The sequence below is a fragment of the Dama dama genome, chromosome 23 (assembly GCF_033118175.1).
Source record: "Dama dama isolate Ldn47 chromosome 23, ASM3311817v1, whole genome shotgun sequence".
Lineage (NCBI taxonomy): Eukaryota > Metazoa > Chordata > Mammalia > Artiodactyla > Cervidae > Dama > Dama dama.
This window is the reverse complement of record NC_083703.1, coordinates 32,094,194-32,111,076: the sequence shown is the minus strand read 5'-3', so window position 1 is coordinate 32,111,076 and position 16,883 is coordinate 32,094,194. Positions and strand designations below refer to the sequence as shown.

Below are 16,883 nucleotides of genomic sequence, written 5' to 3'. Positions count from 1 at the left end.
AATATCGATGCTTCTGAAACTGTACAACAAAAGTACTGTGTCCTGGGTGGAGACAGAGTTGTTGTTGTTTTTTTTTTTTTTTTTAATAAGCAAGTGATTAGAATAGGCTTTAATCCTACCATCAAATCATCTTCTCCCTAAAATTCTGATTGAAGTACATACATTGGTATCTACACATTTACAGTTAATGAAGGATGAAATATATTCCATTCTTTTTCAAGCACAGTAAAAGCTCTCTGTAGAATACCACTCTCCATCTGGAATAGAGATGCTTTCATGTTCTTGATATAAGTTGCCATCCCAGTCCAGGGGACTGAATATGACCCTAATTGACTCCCATTCTGGGAGAAATATTCACTCTCAAAATTTCCAAGAGAAACTTCAATAAGAAAAAGTAGAGAAGGGCAAGGAGAATGAAATAAGATATGTAAATACAAAATTATATAAATTAAAATGAAAAGATGCAGAAGGACTTCAGTCTGACTCTACATAGACAGGCTCATTTACAACTCAGAATGTTTTCTCATTTCTTCTCTTTTCTCCTGCAGCTGACATTCCATGATTTTGACATTGAAGCCCATGAAAACTGTGCCTGGGACTCGGTCACTGTGAGGAACGGTGGTTCTCCTGGATCACCCATCATAGGACACTACTGTGGAACTTTAAACCCAGGGACGATCCAGTCAGGTTCCAACCAGCTGGTGGTGATTTTTAATACAGACCATTCGATACAACATGGTGGATTTTATGCTACATGGAGCTCAGAGACTTTAGGTAAAAGAAATACTGTCTGTACTTACTTTTATCATCAATGTAGTTTTAAAATTTACTAACGAATCCAACAAGTCTATATTTCATACCTACTCTGTCAGACTCAATTCTAAATTTTTACACTATACATGTCATCTCATGTAACAGCCTTCTAAAGAAGACACACTATCGATCCACATTTTCTCCACTTGCATGGGTGGAAGCAGGATAAATGGGTTGATAATCTGCTCAAGTTGTGTAGCTGATAATCAGAAGACTTGAGATTTGAGTAAAGACATCCGAGCCCAGAAACTTTGATTTAAGTAGTTCCACCATGTTGCCTCCATTGGCAAAAGGCCATGGCATAGCTTGGGAATCACAAGTAATAGAAAATATGTACTGGAATCACAAGTAGTTTAAAGGATTTTGAGCTTGGAGGCAGGATGCAGAGTGGTGAGTTGAGGGCAGTAAAAGCTGTCATCCACGTCCTGAAGATCCCCTGGAAAAGGAAATGGCAACCCACTCCACTATTCTTGCTTGGAGAATCCCATGGACAGAGGAGCCTGGTGGGCTACAGTCTCTGGGGTCGCAAGAGTCAGACACAACTTAGAGACTAAACCACCAACACCACATCCTGAAGAGCTTTGGCTTCTGAATTACCCCTCAGGCAATGGGGAGCTAGTTGAAGAGTTTTGAGCAGCAAAGTGACAAGATAACATTTGTGATTTAGAATGAATGCTTTGTACAGGGCAAAACATAACAGATCTGGTTTCAAGGGATTAATTGTTGTACCGGCAAACTATGAACTTCATGGAAATCCCCAGAAAATGTAAGACTTGCGTTGGATACTTTTGTTAGGATCCCATCATAGCCTTGCAATATGACAAAGGACAGTTATTTCTAGAAGAGTCGGGGGGGGGGGGGGAGGGGGGAGGGTGATTAGGAAGCTCTTTGTGGAAAAGAGCTTTGATTCAAATTGTCCCTCGTTAGCCCACTGGTTGCTGTTGGACTTGGAAGGGTGTTTGAGATGAACCCCCTAGATTCCCAAGGGTTTAAAATAAAAGATACAAAGAAAACTCTAACTTCATTTTGTTTTAAGTTCACATATTTTTCTTTTGTTGTCTCTTAAGAACATATTTGTTTTCCATTTATTTTTATTAGTTGGAGGCTAATTACTTTACAATATTGTAGTGGTTTTTGCCATACATTGACATGAATCAGTCATGGATTTACATGTGTTCCCCATCCCGATCCCCGCTCCCGCCTCCCTCTCTATCCCATCCCTCTGGGTCTTCCCAGTGCACCAGCCCTGAGCACTTGTCTCATACATTAAGAACATATTTTAATATTCCAAAATAATTCTAGATTTTTCTTTCTTTTAATCCCTGTAATTTAATTTTCATCCATTGACATTTCAGTGTGAATGAACCAGGTTGCATAATGGAAAGTTTGCCCCTCCTCAAAATCATTTTCTCCTGTTTATGTTAGATTAAAATGACATGTTATGTATGTATGTTAGAGTAAAATTGCAAATGAATATAGACTTGCACTCTCATGTGTTAGTGGCAGTAAAAAACAAAGCTTGAGATTGTTGGGCCACAAATATTAATACACCAGAGCCTCAAGGGGAGTAAAAATTCTTGCTCTTGTTTGATGATAGAGTGGAAATCTGTTCTCCTTTTGGCATGGATTAACGGGATCAGGTGAGTTCAGTCCAGGGGTAACCAAACAGTGACAACTGAAGGTTTCTGTGACTTCACTGACCCTACATTTGCTGAGAGTCCTTGCTGTGGACCTGCTCCGAGGGTCAGAGACTCATATGTAAGGAGAGATGCACTGAAATCTCATTTAGAAATGTGCCTTCTCCAGAAGCCTTGGGCTTACCAAAATTGTTATGTTCTTCACAAGGTGACGACTATTTCCATGACAATTCTTTCAGGCTGTGGTGGAGTACTTCATTCGAACAATGGTACAATCAGATCCCCTCACTGGCCTCAGAATTTCCCCGAGAACAGCAGATGTTCCTGGACAGTCATTACACACCAAAGTAAACACTTGGAGATCAGCTTTGACAACAACTTCCTCATCCCCAGTGGGGATGGACAGTGTCAGAACAGCTTTGTGAAGGTCAGTGTGCTTGTGTATTTAATTGGAGCCAGGCCGGTTTCAGGAACGTAAACGTTTAGACTAGAAATGACTCATTGCTCTCAAAGTAGGAGAAGGACAATTTCACTGCTTGGATTTCTTGAATGAAAAAGTGAGAAACATCAACCACTGGGAGTTTAAAAAAATGCTTTTTTGCATCTGTCTCTGAGGGCCTGTCCACCTTTTAGTGGAAAGAACATTGGCGTGGACTCCACCTCCCTTGCATTTACCGCCTGCATGTTCCTCTCTGAGCCAATTAAACATTTGGGCTTTAAATCACTCAACTGTAAAATGAAGAGAATAATTCCTACTTTAGTAGGAATGTTTTTAGCATTAGAGGTAATATGATACAATAACATAAATAGTACTCAGTACTTGGAATATAAAAACTACTCAATGAGTAGAAGTGGCAGCTCTGGGGAGCCTTGGAGTTGGAGCTGCTCGGTATCTTGAAGGTGATGGTACAGTAAGTCCCCTATGTATGAATGAGTTCCATCCAAAGAGTGTGTTTATAGGTCCAGTTTGTTCATTCAGTTCAGTGCAGTCACTCAGTCATGTTTGACTCCTCACAACCCCATGGACTGCAGCACGCCAGGCTTCCCTGTCCATCACCAACTCCCGGAGCTTACTCAAGCTCGTGTCCATCGAGTCGGTGATGCCATCAGCCGTCTCATTCTCAGTCGTCCCTTCTCCTTCTGCCTTCCATCTTTCCCAGCATCAGGGTCTTTTCCAGCGAGTCAGCTCTTCACATCAGGTGGCCAAAGTACTGGAGTTTCAGCTTCAGCATCAGTCCTTCCAATGAATATTCAGGACTGATTTCCTTTAGGATGGACTGGTTTGATATCCTTGCAGTCCAAGAGTCTTCTCCAGCATCACAGTTCAAAAGCATCAATTCTTCAATGCTTATTGGACCATAAAGGAAGTTGAGCGCCAAAGAATTTCTTCATTAGTCCAACAGTTAGCCTAGGTACCCAGCTAATACAATTGGCTATATAGTACTGTCATGTATTAGGTTTATAATACTTTTCACACAAATAATACATAAAAAACAAACACAAAAAATAAACACCTTTAAAGCAGAAACATTACTTTGCCAAAAAAGGTCCATCTAGTCAAGGCTATAGTTTTTCCAGTTGTCATGTATGGATGTGAGAGTTGGAAGACCTGACTCATTTGAAAAGACCCTGATGCTAGGAAAGATTGAAGGCGGGAGGAGAAGGGGACGACAGAGGATGAGATGGTTGGATGGCATCACTGACTCAATGGACATGAGTTTGGGTAAACTCTGGGAGCTGGTGATGGACAGGGAGGCCTGGCATGCTGCAGTCCATGGGATCAGACATGACTGAGCGACTGAATCGAGAATGAACCAACTGAACTGAACTTTACAGTACAGTACCTTGAAAAGTACAGTAGTTCCAACTACATCACTGCTGCTTTTATGCTTGCTTCTGGACATCCTGGACTTGAAATAAAGATACTGCACTACCGTACTCTCTATAGTACTGTACAGTAAAATACATGAAACCACAACCACTGTAGAGGATACAGGCACATGACAAGGTATACCAGACATGTGAACTGACGTACGTGATTGGACATGTGAACACACATTCACTTCTTTAAAAGTTCACAACTTGAAGCTTCATGTGTAGGGGACTTACTGTCTAAACTGGTGTATAACCAAATGTATACACACATATGTGTGAATACAAGTGACACTGGGAAATTGAGAAAGGTAGGTGGACTGTATCAAGTCCACCTCCTGCTTATGATATTAGTGATAGTTTTATGAGATGTCAGTATTAGAGGAAACTGGGAAATGTGTACCAGGGATTCTTCTATGTCTTACAACTGCATGTGAATCTGCAGGTACTCAATAAACATATTTTTTTTTTAAAAATCACTTGAGTGATAAAATATCACATGCAGCCAGGCTGAATTGTACAAACCTTAAGAAAAGTCAGAAAGTTTTTGCCAGTTTTGTAACATTTTGTAGATCTAATATTTAAGAGTTCTAGGTCATCGAGCCAATGAAATGAGATCTTGACTGACACAGCAGCAATGAATATTTAATAACTCCTTACCATTATTATCATGATAACACCTATGATCTGGGGCCAAAAGGTAGAGATGTCAGATCCATAATTAATGACTTCAGGAAGGCATAAGCCTTTGAGGATTCTTGAAGTTCCTTATTGAAGAAGTTGAGACGCTTTCATAAAAGTTTTAGCTCTGATCATTTTGCCTTTTCAGTGATGTTTGTAAAAAGAATATATGCAGATCTCTTAGTAAGTCATGTTTATAATTTTACTGAATTAAAAATACACATAGTACAGAATGTGGCTAGAAAACATCTGTATAGTGTTTTCCTGGATAGTTAAGGGCAGGGAGTGGGAGGACATAAAGGGGATGCTAGGGAAAATGTGGGTGTGCATTTCTTTCCTGATGCTTATTTTGATCTTAGATATTTGGCAGAATATCCTCACTCTTGTTATCAGTAGTTCCAGCCCCAGGCACCTCCCATATCTCATACATGGCAAATATAATCTGACTTCAGTAAGCTGAGTAACAGCAGGATATGCAGTGTTTGAAAATCACTTGAAATGACATGACCTTGAAGAGCTGATAGTAAATCTGTGCTCTGCATTTGGTCTCCCTCACACTTCTTCCTCTGGGCCAAGTTGCTAATAGCAATGCCTATAACAGCTTGATGTGTTATGACTTTGTTCGAGGAACATTCCTACAAGTGCTAAGTTTAGAATGAGTAATTCAATGTGAAGGAAATGTTGAGTAGTCAAGTAAGACCAATCCAAACCCAATTCCCTTCTTGCCTTCTTGCGCTAGGTAATGCTTAGTTGGGGGTTGGGCAAGTTCAACTAGATCAGGTCAACTAGGAGAAGGCAAAAGGAAATGGCCTGTCTACACAAAAATGAGCAGTTTCCTTGGAAGAGTCAAGAATGGGCTGTGCTAAAAAAACAAAACAAAACAAAACAAAAACAGCTTAAATGGTTCGCAAAAGAAAATACTGCAGATGTGCATGGGTTTTATTTACCATTGTGTTTCGGTCTCTATACATCTGAGTGCCCGTCGTGTTCCAGCCTGAGCACATTTAACTGTTGACCAGGGAAAGCCTGGGGCATTAAGTCCTGTTTCTGGCTCTGTTAGGTGTGGGCCGACACTCAGGAGTCCAGCCAGACCCTTTTAGCCACGAGCTGCGGGAACGTGGCCCCGGGGCCCATCACCACGCCCAGAAACGTCTTCACTGCAGTGTTCCAGTCTCAGGAGGCCCCGGCTCAGGGCTTCTCTGCTTCCTTCGTGAGCCGTAAGTAGTACAGAACGAGCAGGTCCTAGAAAGGGCGTGGCTGCCATGGGCAGACCTGGGGAGGTGAGGTCTGCTCCACAGTTGGTCAGAACCCTGGGGATGGGCTTGAGTGAATCAATCACCTGATCCCGAGAGTGCACCCTTCCTTCCAATTCAGTGAGAATGGAACCAGATTCAACCGTAGATCACTAGAGAAATGACGTAGAAGGCCTGAGTGCCACTTGTGAATGTCCGAAATGGACCCTGAAATCCGCAGTGGGGCAGGAATTGAGCCGAAGTCCGTCATTAGTAGCCAATCAGCACGCCTGGCTCACAGCGCTTACCTGTCTGCATGGGACTCATCTGGGCTATAAAAACACGGGCTTCACTCCAAGTTTGTCTGAATTCAGAATTTCCCTGGCCAGGGACTTACATGTTTTAGTTTCTCAGCCAGATGATTCTCATGCTCAGTCAACCTTGACAGTCACCTTCTTAAGGATTTTCTCTTCCTTCTCTGATGGCCACTCCTACCAGGTAAAATAGTGAGGCGGGGAGTTTTCAAGACTGAGACAAAGTGGTGCATATGATTATTGACTGAATTAAAGCCACTATTTACAAACCACTGTTTAGGAAAAAGTTTGATGAAAGGAATTGGAGGAAATAACACAGTGAACAGGTATTCAGACATGAATAAGAGGGTGGTGTAAAGGAATTAATGAAAGGCACCCCAGACCTGATTTTAGGCCTTCACTTGGTTCATTGTATTTGTGTATGTGTGTGTGTGTTACTAACAGTTTAAAAGAATGCTGCTGTTTTCTATCTATGTTAGGGAGTGTGTGGATTAACTAGTTAGTGGTTATAGAAAAACAAATGTCATTTTATTGGTTAAAAAAAAAAGGTAGTTATCTTTATTTCTAACACCAGAGAATCCCGTGAGAAATTGTTAAAGGGTTGGGATTAGTAAATTCAACCATTTTATAAAGCAGGTATTATTTTTACAGCCATATTACAATGGTAATGAGAAGAACATGTTTTTCCATAATATAATACAGTATTTAAAAACTTCAGTTTATTGATCAGGCATTGATCACTTCTCATCAGTTTTATTCCTTTAGCTACATGAATCCTCTTCAATCTTTGCTAAGTTATCCTTTAATATCTTAAAATTAAGCGATTTGCAGTGGATGTGTGGGAAAATTTCTACTTAGCCCAAAATTCTGCATCATTTTCTAAAAAATCATGTTGTTCTAATTTTGCATGCATACTTATTTTTAAATTAGAGCTCCATTCTTTTAGTTACCATTGCTTCCATTTGGAGTGTCTCAGAGAATATCTTTAAAGCAGCGGTCCCCAACCTTTTTGGCACCAGGGACCAGTTTCATGGAAGACAATTTTTCCATGGATTGGCATGGGGGATGGTTTCGGGATGATTAAAGCACATTAAATTTATTGTGCACTTTATTTCTATTATTATTACATCAGCTCCACCTCAGATCATTAGGCAGTAGATCACAGAGGTTGGGGACCCTGGCTCTAGAGAGCTTAGGAAAATTGAGGCTTTCCTCACTGATAAAGAGTTGTTGTCTGGGAGAACAAATGTTTTGAAAATACCTTTTTCTTCCCATGTAGGATGTGGGAGGAATTTCACTAGCCCTTCAGGTTACATCGTTTCTCCAAACTACCCAAAGAAATATGACAACAACATGAACTGTACCTACATCATAGATGCCAGTCCTCTGTCCGTGATCCTCTTGACTTTGGTGTCTTTCCATCTGGAAGGTAAGTTTATTTTTATGTAAATTACAGTTGGTTCTAAATAAATGAACGAGCAATAAGTAGAGGCCAAGATTGTCTAAAAATCACCATTTGAAGAAAACATGAAAGATGTGAGAGTGGAGTTGATGTAAACTTCAATAAAATTCCATCTAGTATTTTAAGAACATACATATCATCCTATATATTCCATCCAGAGGTAAAAAAAAATAATAATGCAAGAGCTTTAAGAATACAAGCATCACGTAAATGGCCTAAAGAAAGTAAGTCTGAAATCTATTACATGTTAATCATCGTTTCTAATTTATTTGTTTGCATTTATTCTACACAGGTACATGTACCCACACACAGTCATACACATGTGTGCACACACATATACACACACAATGAACTAACTGGCAAGAGAAACTTCACCACTGAGTCAAAGTATCAATAGGTACTCCATAAATGTTGAGTGAATGAATTATTGACATTAATAAATATCTGTGATCTAATTTCATGAACTATAACTGTGAGATACCCACCCTTTCCTCTCCTTTTTCATCCTCTTCAGTTCCACAGGGACTGGGAAATTGCTGACCATAGCGCCCCTTTGGGCTTCCTCCTGATTGCTGGCAAAGAGCCAGTGGAGCTGAGGTTTTGAGTTGGGTTCTGACGACATTTGACACAACTTGATATTTAATTGGGTGGTATCACACCACAGAGAAAAGACAGGCACCTTCAACCACTCAGTCATTTTAACATTTTTTACAAATTAACTTTTCATTTCTAAATCACAATTAATTTGTACATTTGCCAAGCTTCATCTGTCCAACCAAAATTTGCTTCTGTTTGGGTTGGTCTCCCATGGCATGTAAAGTTAAATGTAGCAAAATGTTCTACAATATTCAGCCTCCAGAAAATTTATGTCTCATAAAAATAAAAATGACATTTCAGTACTCATATGTTGATAAATTACACAAAGCGTGTCTCATTGGATCCTTTTTCTATGACCTTGTTTTCCTATATCTCTACATATTGTAGCTTCTGATAAGTGTTTGCTGGAAAATGCCAAGTATGCATTGATGTCTGTCACTGTAAAAATGGACTAAGTAAAATAGAATCTTCCCAGCATTTCCTAGCACAAAATTCCAGTAATATAAAAATATGTTCATGATTTATAAAGTATTCATATTAGGGGAAGATAAAGCAGTTTATATAAAAGATCCAATTTTTTAATTTAAAATAAAATGTAGAAATAAAATCTGTAAGACTATTAAGCAGTACTTTAAAAGTTGTTACTATGGTGTCATACATTGATAGGTGATATTTATTTCCTTCTTTATGGCTTTCTGTTTTCTTTTATGAGTTAAGAACTATCAAAAACTTTTTTAAAAATTGAAGTATAACATGTAACATTATATTGGTTTCAGGTGTACAACGTAATGGTTTAATATATATATATATATATATTGCAAAATGATCACCATGATAAGTCTAATTAAATTCATCACCATACATTATACCTTTTCTATTATTTTTATAATTGAGACAAAGTTATTTTAATAAGATGGGGAGAAACTTGTGGCTTGGATTTTGCACTTATATGTGCATTTGTTCTCATTAAATTCCATAAACACGAGAATGTCATAGGCAATATAATTTAGACCAAAAAAAGATGATGTTGTCAAATATACTATATAAAATAGTCACACACAGTACTGCCAAAACCAATGGTATATATATGATTAGAAGGCAACCTATATTTAGGGTGAACAGTAACTCCCTGAGTTTAGTTGACCAGATAGGGTAAAGAGCTGAGCTTACTATGGACTATCTGACCTAGGATGGGGGGTATTTTAATATTTTAGGATGGGTTTCAATGCCAGAATGGCCACTTACTAATGACATGACTTTGAACAAACTACTTAATCTTTCTGATAATCACTGTAATTTTTGTAAAAATATAAAATAGTACTTGTGAAAGTCAGATCGTGCCTGTAGAAACATTATCTTGTGAACCATAATTCATCAGAGTGGCCATTTAAAAAATATTTGTTATTTAAATTTATTTATTTGACTGCACTGGGTCTTAGCTGCAGCTTGCAGAATCTAGTTCCCCAACCAGGGATAGAATCTGGGCCCCTTATGTTAGGAGCTCAGGGTCTTAACCATTGGACCACCAGGGAAGTCCCAGAGTGGCCATTGTTTTGTTCTTTTTGCTGCCACCAGTCAGGATCTCCAGACACACCCTTAATGTGAGTCACCTGCAAACAGATATTTGTTTTTTCCAGATTCAGTGATTTCTTCTTTACTGATAGATTTGCTCAGAATTGCCCAGTTGAAGAGATTACTCTTTGTATAAGATCATATCCTTATGATGATGTCTTGTGACATTTCTAGTGTTACACGTACTCAGCATTTTCAAACTGCTCAGTGAGTCATTTTCTGGCTTAGATTAAATGAATCATGATGATTCCCCAAAAGGGCAACATTAATCATATTTATTTTGTAATTAGATTCTTATCATTAATTATATCCATACCATAGTTCATTGAATACCATCAGCAAGTAGCTACAGTAAAAATAATCTTCCACCCCCTTCTAAATGAGCCTGAAGAAATCATGTGCAGTATATTGTGGTAAAACTGAGAGAGAATTGCTCTCAAGAAAAATCAGAGCCAGTCTATAGGAGCATCCATCTTCCTAGCTGCTAGAGGCCATAGAACCATTTCTAAAAGATTCTGTCCAAAGTATTTCTGAGTCCAAGCAGCCAGCAGAGCCTGTGTTGACTGGGTAGAGATGAACATTGTTTCTGCTTTTTTTGGTGGTCCACTGACACAAAAGTTGAATTTGTCAAGGAAAAAATGAGCTATTCCAGGCTATGAAATACTACAGGGAAACACCCTTGTCCATACGCTGTGTCTACTAAACACTGACAACTGGTTAGGAAAGATTTTACCTTTCAGGCTAGTTGAATGCTTTTTGATGCTTTTCCTACAGAGAGGTTACAAATGTTCACTGACCCACTTTGTATTAAAATGAGTTGCTCTGAAAGCACGTTATGGTATTTTATGTTGGCATAGGTTTCTCTTTCTCCTTATTACTACATTTCCAATACTAGTCATTCTATGAACTACATACTTATCTTTTCTATACAATCACTACCAAACTATAAAATTTCAGGGAAGTCAAAAGTCATAGAAGAAATTTCTATTTGAGCTCTTACAAGACTTTTAAAATTACCTCAAGACTAAAATGGTTCTTGGTTTTCTTAACAGTGTCTTCCAAAGCTGTGAAATAAAAATAGAGATTTGATAAATTCAAAATGTTACTTTGGTCAAAAAGAAAACAGCAAAAACAGACAAAATATAATGAGAAAGCATGAGAGAGAAACCTTTAATGTTTACACTTATTTTGGAATCAGGTGTCATCAAATACTCGTTTTACTTTCCCAAATATTGAACGGTCTAAAAGTATATTTTTCTGTTCTCATTATTCCCATGGCCAAGCAGATGCCTCCAAGGTGACAGGAGGATTATAGGCCTTTTTTCTTTTTTTAACTTTATAGAAGGAGAAAACACTTCACAGATGAGATAACCTAAGGCAAACCTTTGCCTTCTGTCCCTTGGTTTTTCTATCATTAAAATTGCATAATAACATTGATTCACCTTGGCGACAGAATGAGGGGTTTAGAATTCTTAAATAAAAAATACCAAGTCTAGGCAAATTCTAAACTCTGTTTTTCTCAAATCCAGAGTATCTCTTGATAAGAACTGAATAGAGAGTAGTCCCTTGATACAGAAAATGGGGAGAACAGCACGGAGGTTTTCTGCCTCTGTCCTCCAGAGGTGGTCTCAAAGATCCCACAAGTAACAGAGCTAGATTTCCAAAGCAGCCAGTTGGCAAATTCTATGTAATATTTGCCTTAATTTTCCTTCATTAACTTATAAGTTCTGGTTTACAAGCTATGCATAATAGAAAGCCAAAAGGAAAAACAAGAGAAAATTTGGTTTCAGATTTTTTTTTCCTTTTGCCCCTTTTTCCCTCCAAGAAGCAGGATAATTGTCTTTTATCCATCTTAATCCACATTTCTCCTCCATTTAAACTAAGTTTTTTTTTTTTTTTTAAAGTGGCATCACGCAGCTACTTACCTCTTCTTTTCTTTGCTTCCACAATTGTTTCTCAAGAAATCCAAAAGTAGGCCCATTTCACAATTCACTACTTTAGAAAGCATTGAGCAATGGTTCTTCTGAAATAGTTCCTGTTGATGTTTTATGCAAACTGGTCAGGCTCCAGCAGAGACGGTATAGTTGTATGAGGTCCCTTGCTTGCCTGCATGACAAGACCTTGACCTTCACACTCTGCTAAGCTGATCTCTGTACCAGGACCTGCTTCTCCTTCCCAGGGGATCATCCTCCACTGGGAGTCCAGCCTGAAGCTACTCAGAGCTGCCCCCAATCACATCCCTCTCTTGAGAGCTGTCTGCTATTTAACTGGGAAGACTTTAGCATATCTATAATATTATACTATTTAAATAAAAAGGATTTCCCACTATTTCTATTCCTCTCTTAAATCTCTGCTTCTCTATTACTCTGAAAGAAAATCGAAGTCTGCATCTAAATTCCACAAGTTTCTATTTTTGCCGAATTACTCATCCTTGGCTTCCTTTCATTTCTCTCCAAGTTCATGGAATCATGATGAAATCCAGAACTGAACATTGCTCTCTGTAATGAAGCCCAGAATAATGTGATAAAAATTGTATTTCAAGATATTAGATAGAGCTTTACCCATTTCAAATAATAACATGTGCTTTAAAGTTTTTCAGGAGGATGGAAAATAGACATAAAAACAAATCATGAAGGATTATTTTATACTCAAAGATTTCAATAGTAAATATTCATCAAATCACAGACTGAAGATCAAATTCAGAGTAGCTGTAGTGCCTTGTCCCATGACATGAGCTCTTGCCCATGAAAACAGTGTTATTCCATTTCAGGGAACTACTCTTCCTGACAAGTTTTCACATGTCTGATTGAATGCTACCCCCTGGCCATTAACTCAACTTCGAAATATATCTTGCTCTTGAAGAACTTTTTTTAAACCTTGACTAAGTTCTTTTCTCTCCCTAGAAGACAATCATCTAGTTGCATTTAACTATATTCCACTTGGGAATTTTGTGTATATTTTGATTATATATTCAATTGGTTCCCCTATGATTATGGAAAAGTGTTTAATATCATTATCTTCTTATGCCTATGGTCTTCTTATGCTTATGGTCACCAAGTGTCTTCCCACTGAAGAATCAGAGTGATATTTTGATCTACTGCAGTGAGGTGATACGCAGAGCTCTACTGACACAGATTTGTGCCCAGTTAGAAGCATTTCTATTCCACTCTTCATGGTAGAAGTCCCTTATCTGTGTATAAGCTTCAGTGTTACAGACAGGTTTCTCACTAGCAGCACTTTAGCATTTGGGGTGGGATCATTCTTGTGGTAGGAGGGCAGGAGGCCGGGGTGGCTGCCCTGAGCCTTATAGCATATTTAGCAGTATCCATCTACCCCCTCCATGCCAGTGGCACACCCCAACATGACAGCAAAAAAAAAAAAAAATGTCTTCAGATATTGCCAGATGTCAATCAGAAGGCAAAATTGCCAGATGTCAATCAGAAGGCAAAAGTGTTCCTATTTATAATCATGGAATTAAAGGAGTCATTTTATAAGAAAGAAAATTCTGGATTGTTTCAGAGTAGGATTTGCCTCTTGTGAAGGTCTGCCTGTTTCCTCATACCTGTGCTTACTTTGTAACTAGGGTGGAAGTAACCTTCAGGAAACCGAGTTAAATAGTGGCTTATCAAAATGACTATTGATTTTAATTTCTGTGTAAATTGCATGAATCTTCCTCACATTTTTGTGTGATCGTTTACATTGCTTCCGATTATTATTTATGTTGCTTCTGGTTGTTCCCTGCCCTGAACAGCTCACTCCGCAGTAACGGGAAGCTGTGTCAATGACGGCGTGCACATCATCAGGGGTTACAACTTGTCTTCCACGCCTTTAGCGACCCTGTGTGGGGAGGACAACCTGTCCCCTCTCACCGTCTCTGGTCCAATGCTGCTGAACTTCTACTCGAATGCACACACCACGGACTTGGGATTCAAGTTTTCCTATAGGATAACTTGTGAGTGACTGTAATGATGTAGTTTGGAATTTTCTTTTTTTCTTGAGCAGTTTCCACAGGAGATTTAATTGTGAGTCATACATGACCAACTTGAAGATTCAGAGACTTTAAGGGAAAAAGTTATTAATTAGATACATGGTCTAAAAATACTTAGGTATTTTCCTTTTTCAAATGGGGAGGACTTTTTCATAAACTTTGACAGAACTACTCTTTGAAAATCAAATGGAAGATAGAGATTTATTTTTGATCATTTAAGTTAGCATGAACAGCCAACTTAGTTGTTTGTATGTAGTATAAAGTAAGTTTTTTGACTTTCACTCTGCTGAAAGGCAATGCTTTATAAATTTAGAAAAAAAAAAATGTAAGGGATGTTTTTATAGTCTTCTGGTATGAAAGAATTTTGTTTTTTTTTTTTTTTTAGCAATATGTGAAAAGCACAAATAAAAAGATTGATGAATTCAACTATATGATAATTTACAACTTATCTATATCAAAGGCAAGATGAGAAGTCACAGATTGGACAAAGATCTTTGTAGCTACCAAGATCTTTTCAGTTTTTAGTAGACAGATTGATCAATGTTTGTTTGAAGATCATAAGACTCCACTTCCCTGTGTTGAATGGCCTTTTCCTCTCCTGCAATAAACTTGGTTGATTTCCTAACAGCAAATGTTTTCCCCCATGTCATCCCAACTCCAATAATAACATGGGCCAGAAAAAGATCTTGCAGAATGTTTGTTTGATCTTTACTTGACGAAACCCATTGCTAAAGGTAGAAAGTCAAATCATTTTCTTTAAAAAAAATTATTGTTCCCATCCACAGAGGAGACTGAAAATGTTTATTTACTCATGAAGAAGGGCTGCACAATGTGTCCACATTAGCTGCCACCCAAGTCCTGACCCCATTTGTGATGTATGATTTTGTGTGGCTCTGGGGTTCTGTTGGCACAAACAGAATAGAACCGTGAACATTCCTTCTCCCAGTTGTCTGCTGAGTAAGGATAGGGGTGGTTTGTTTTATTTTTTTGCTTCAGCTAGTGTTAGGGAGAGTTTCCTCCCTGCTTTATACTCTTTTAGTCTTTAATCCCTCATTTTCCTAAAACACTGTGTGAAGGGTTCGTGTTATCTATTTTGAGAGTCTCATTTAAAGAGGGTTATTGATATTGAAATTTCATATCCTGACAATGGACAAATTTAGGAGTTATTTAGGCATAGTTTTCAGAGACCACATAATTGTGTACAAGATGAAATAGAATAATGGCTACACAAATCTAACATTTAACTCACTGCAAATGTACCCAGAGGTCTCAGCACATGAATACTTATGGGCATAGAGGATAACTTTCTCTGCAAGGTGGACTCAGCTGAGACAAAATAAACAAACAGACAAGTAAATAAATAACCTTTATAATCTTAAATGGGAGCCACTATTTGGTTATCATTTCTAACAGATGTAAATGGAACACATCCATTGACAGTATATCATCAAAGTATGAGTAACCTTACTATAATTTTAGAATCACAATATATAATAAATATAAACCTTTCTTGCTGCAGTGAGAATAGGGCACTTTCCATCACTGGGTAATGCAAGTTCATCCTTCTTACATGCAAGGTCAAACAAATAAAAATTCTATGTTTTTTTACAATGGAATTTCATTCAATTTTTACAGGTGTTGTTTTATTGCCTAGTAGGAATAACTAAGGGTTGTGGCCTATTAATTGCTGGCCTCAGGGCAAGGGATAGGCCTTGTTTCTTCAGTAAAACTTGTGTGAATATGGTCCTTACCAGTCTCAGGACTAGCTAGAGATACACAGGACCCAAGAGTTATGCTAGTGAGCCCAAGAAGGAAACTTAACTCCATTATTCCAAAAGTGATTTCTGGAACATCACCTTATAATAGTCTATCATGGACACAGGAGACTCCAATCTGTATTATTTAAGATGTTGAGATCATAGTCCTTCCTGGTTCATAAGCCCACAATGTGCCTTGCATTCAGCACACCTTTCCTAAACTTCCAGCCATCACTGTCATCTCTTTGAATCTGTCACTTCAACATAGAGGAAGGCCGGTTCTATTCCAACACATGGGACCTGCTGTCTCATTACCTTCACGCTGGCCATTATTTTGGACTCAGACTTATTCCATTCCAAGAGGTGCCTTGAAGCATTCTTCCCTGCTTCTTACTGTTTCTTCCCTTCATGGTAGTGGAAAAGCATGAATTATTTGTAAACACAATAAAGGGAGATTTATATTGCTCTAAGACAAATGATTATCGTCTCTCTTGGGGGTAACATAGTAAAGAATGTCTGACAATGACTTTCCTCTGCTTCGAATTGTAATCATTCTCTGCATATCCCCCACTTCTGTCCCAGCCTGCGGTGGTGTGTTCAATCTCTCCACTGGAGTCATCAAGAGTCCTTCGTATACCTATTCCAACTACCCTGACAACATGCACTGTCTTTACACCATCACTGTCAGGAGCGACAGAGTCATCCAGCTCAAGTACGTAAGACACATTACTTTCTTGAGAAAACTGTTTCAGCTCTGTTTACAGAGAAGATATTCCTTTAATGATGCAGAGTATTGATGCTCATTGGAGGTACATATGAGAATCAGGAGGAAGAGAAAGCAAGTCTGTGATGTGGTCCTGGTAGCCTAGGACATGGCCTCCCTACCCTCCACACAAACCGGTGGTCATGCAGGGAAAAACAGGCACTCCACCAGCTCAAACAATTGTTGGAGTTTTCA

General features: G+C 38.5%; 1 protein-coding gene and 1 long non-coding RNA gene across 8 annotated transcripts in view; one reads left to right on the top strand and one right to left on the bottom strand.

Moving 5' to 3' along the window:
* Positions 1-16,883, top strand: part of CUBN (cubilin) — a 282,579-nt gene that overhangs the window by 210,498 nt on the left and 55,198 nt on the right. For all 6 annotated transcript variants that reach the window (XM_061126294.1, XM_061126293.1, XM_061126296.1 and 3 more), the window contains 6 exons: positions 549-774; positions 2,690-2,877; positions 6,064-6,220; positions 7,829-7,978; positions 13,932-14,132; positions 16,508-16,637. In XM_061126294.1, the coding sequence (XP_060982277.1) occupies positions 549-774; positions 2,690-2,877; positions 6,064-6,220; positions 7,829-7,978; positions 13,932-14,132; positions 16,508-16,637 (1,052 nt within the window). The remainder of the gene's footprint in view (positions 1-548; positions 775-2,689; positions 2,878-6,063; positions 6,221-7,828; positions 7,979-13,931; positions 14,133-16,507; positions 16,638-16,883) is intronic.
* Positions 4,270-12,531, bottom strand: LOC133044708 (uncharacterized). Of its 2 annotated transcripts, XR_009690038.1 has the most exons (5): positions 12,106-12,531; positions 11,198-11,244; positions 7,918-7,971; positions 6,633-6,726; positions 4,270-6,408 (listed from the first exon to the last, which is right to left on the bottom strand). It is a non-coding gene; the product is annotated as an uncharacterized LOC133044708 (long non-coding RNA). The 2 variants fall into 2 exon arrangements; XR_009690037.1 differs by having other exon boundaries at positions 4,270-6,726; positions 12,106-12,525.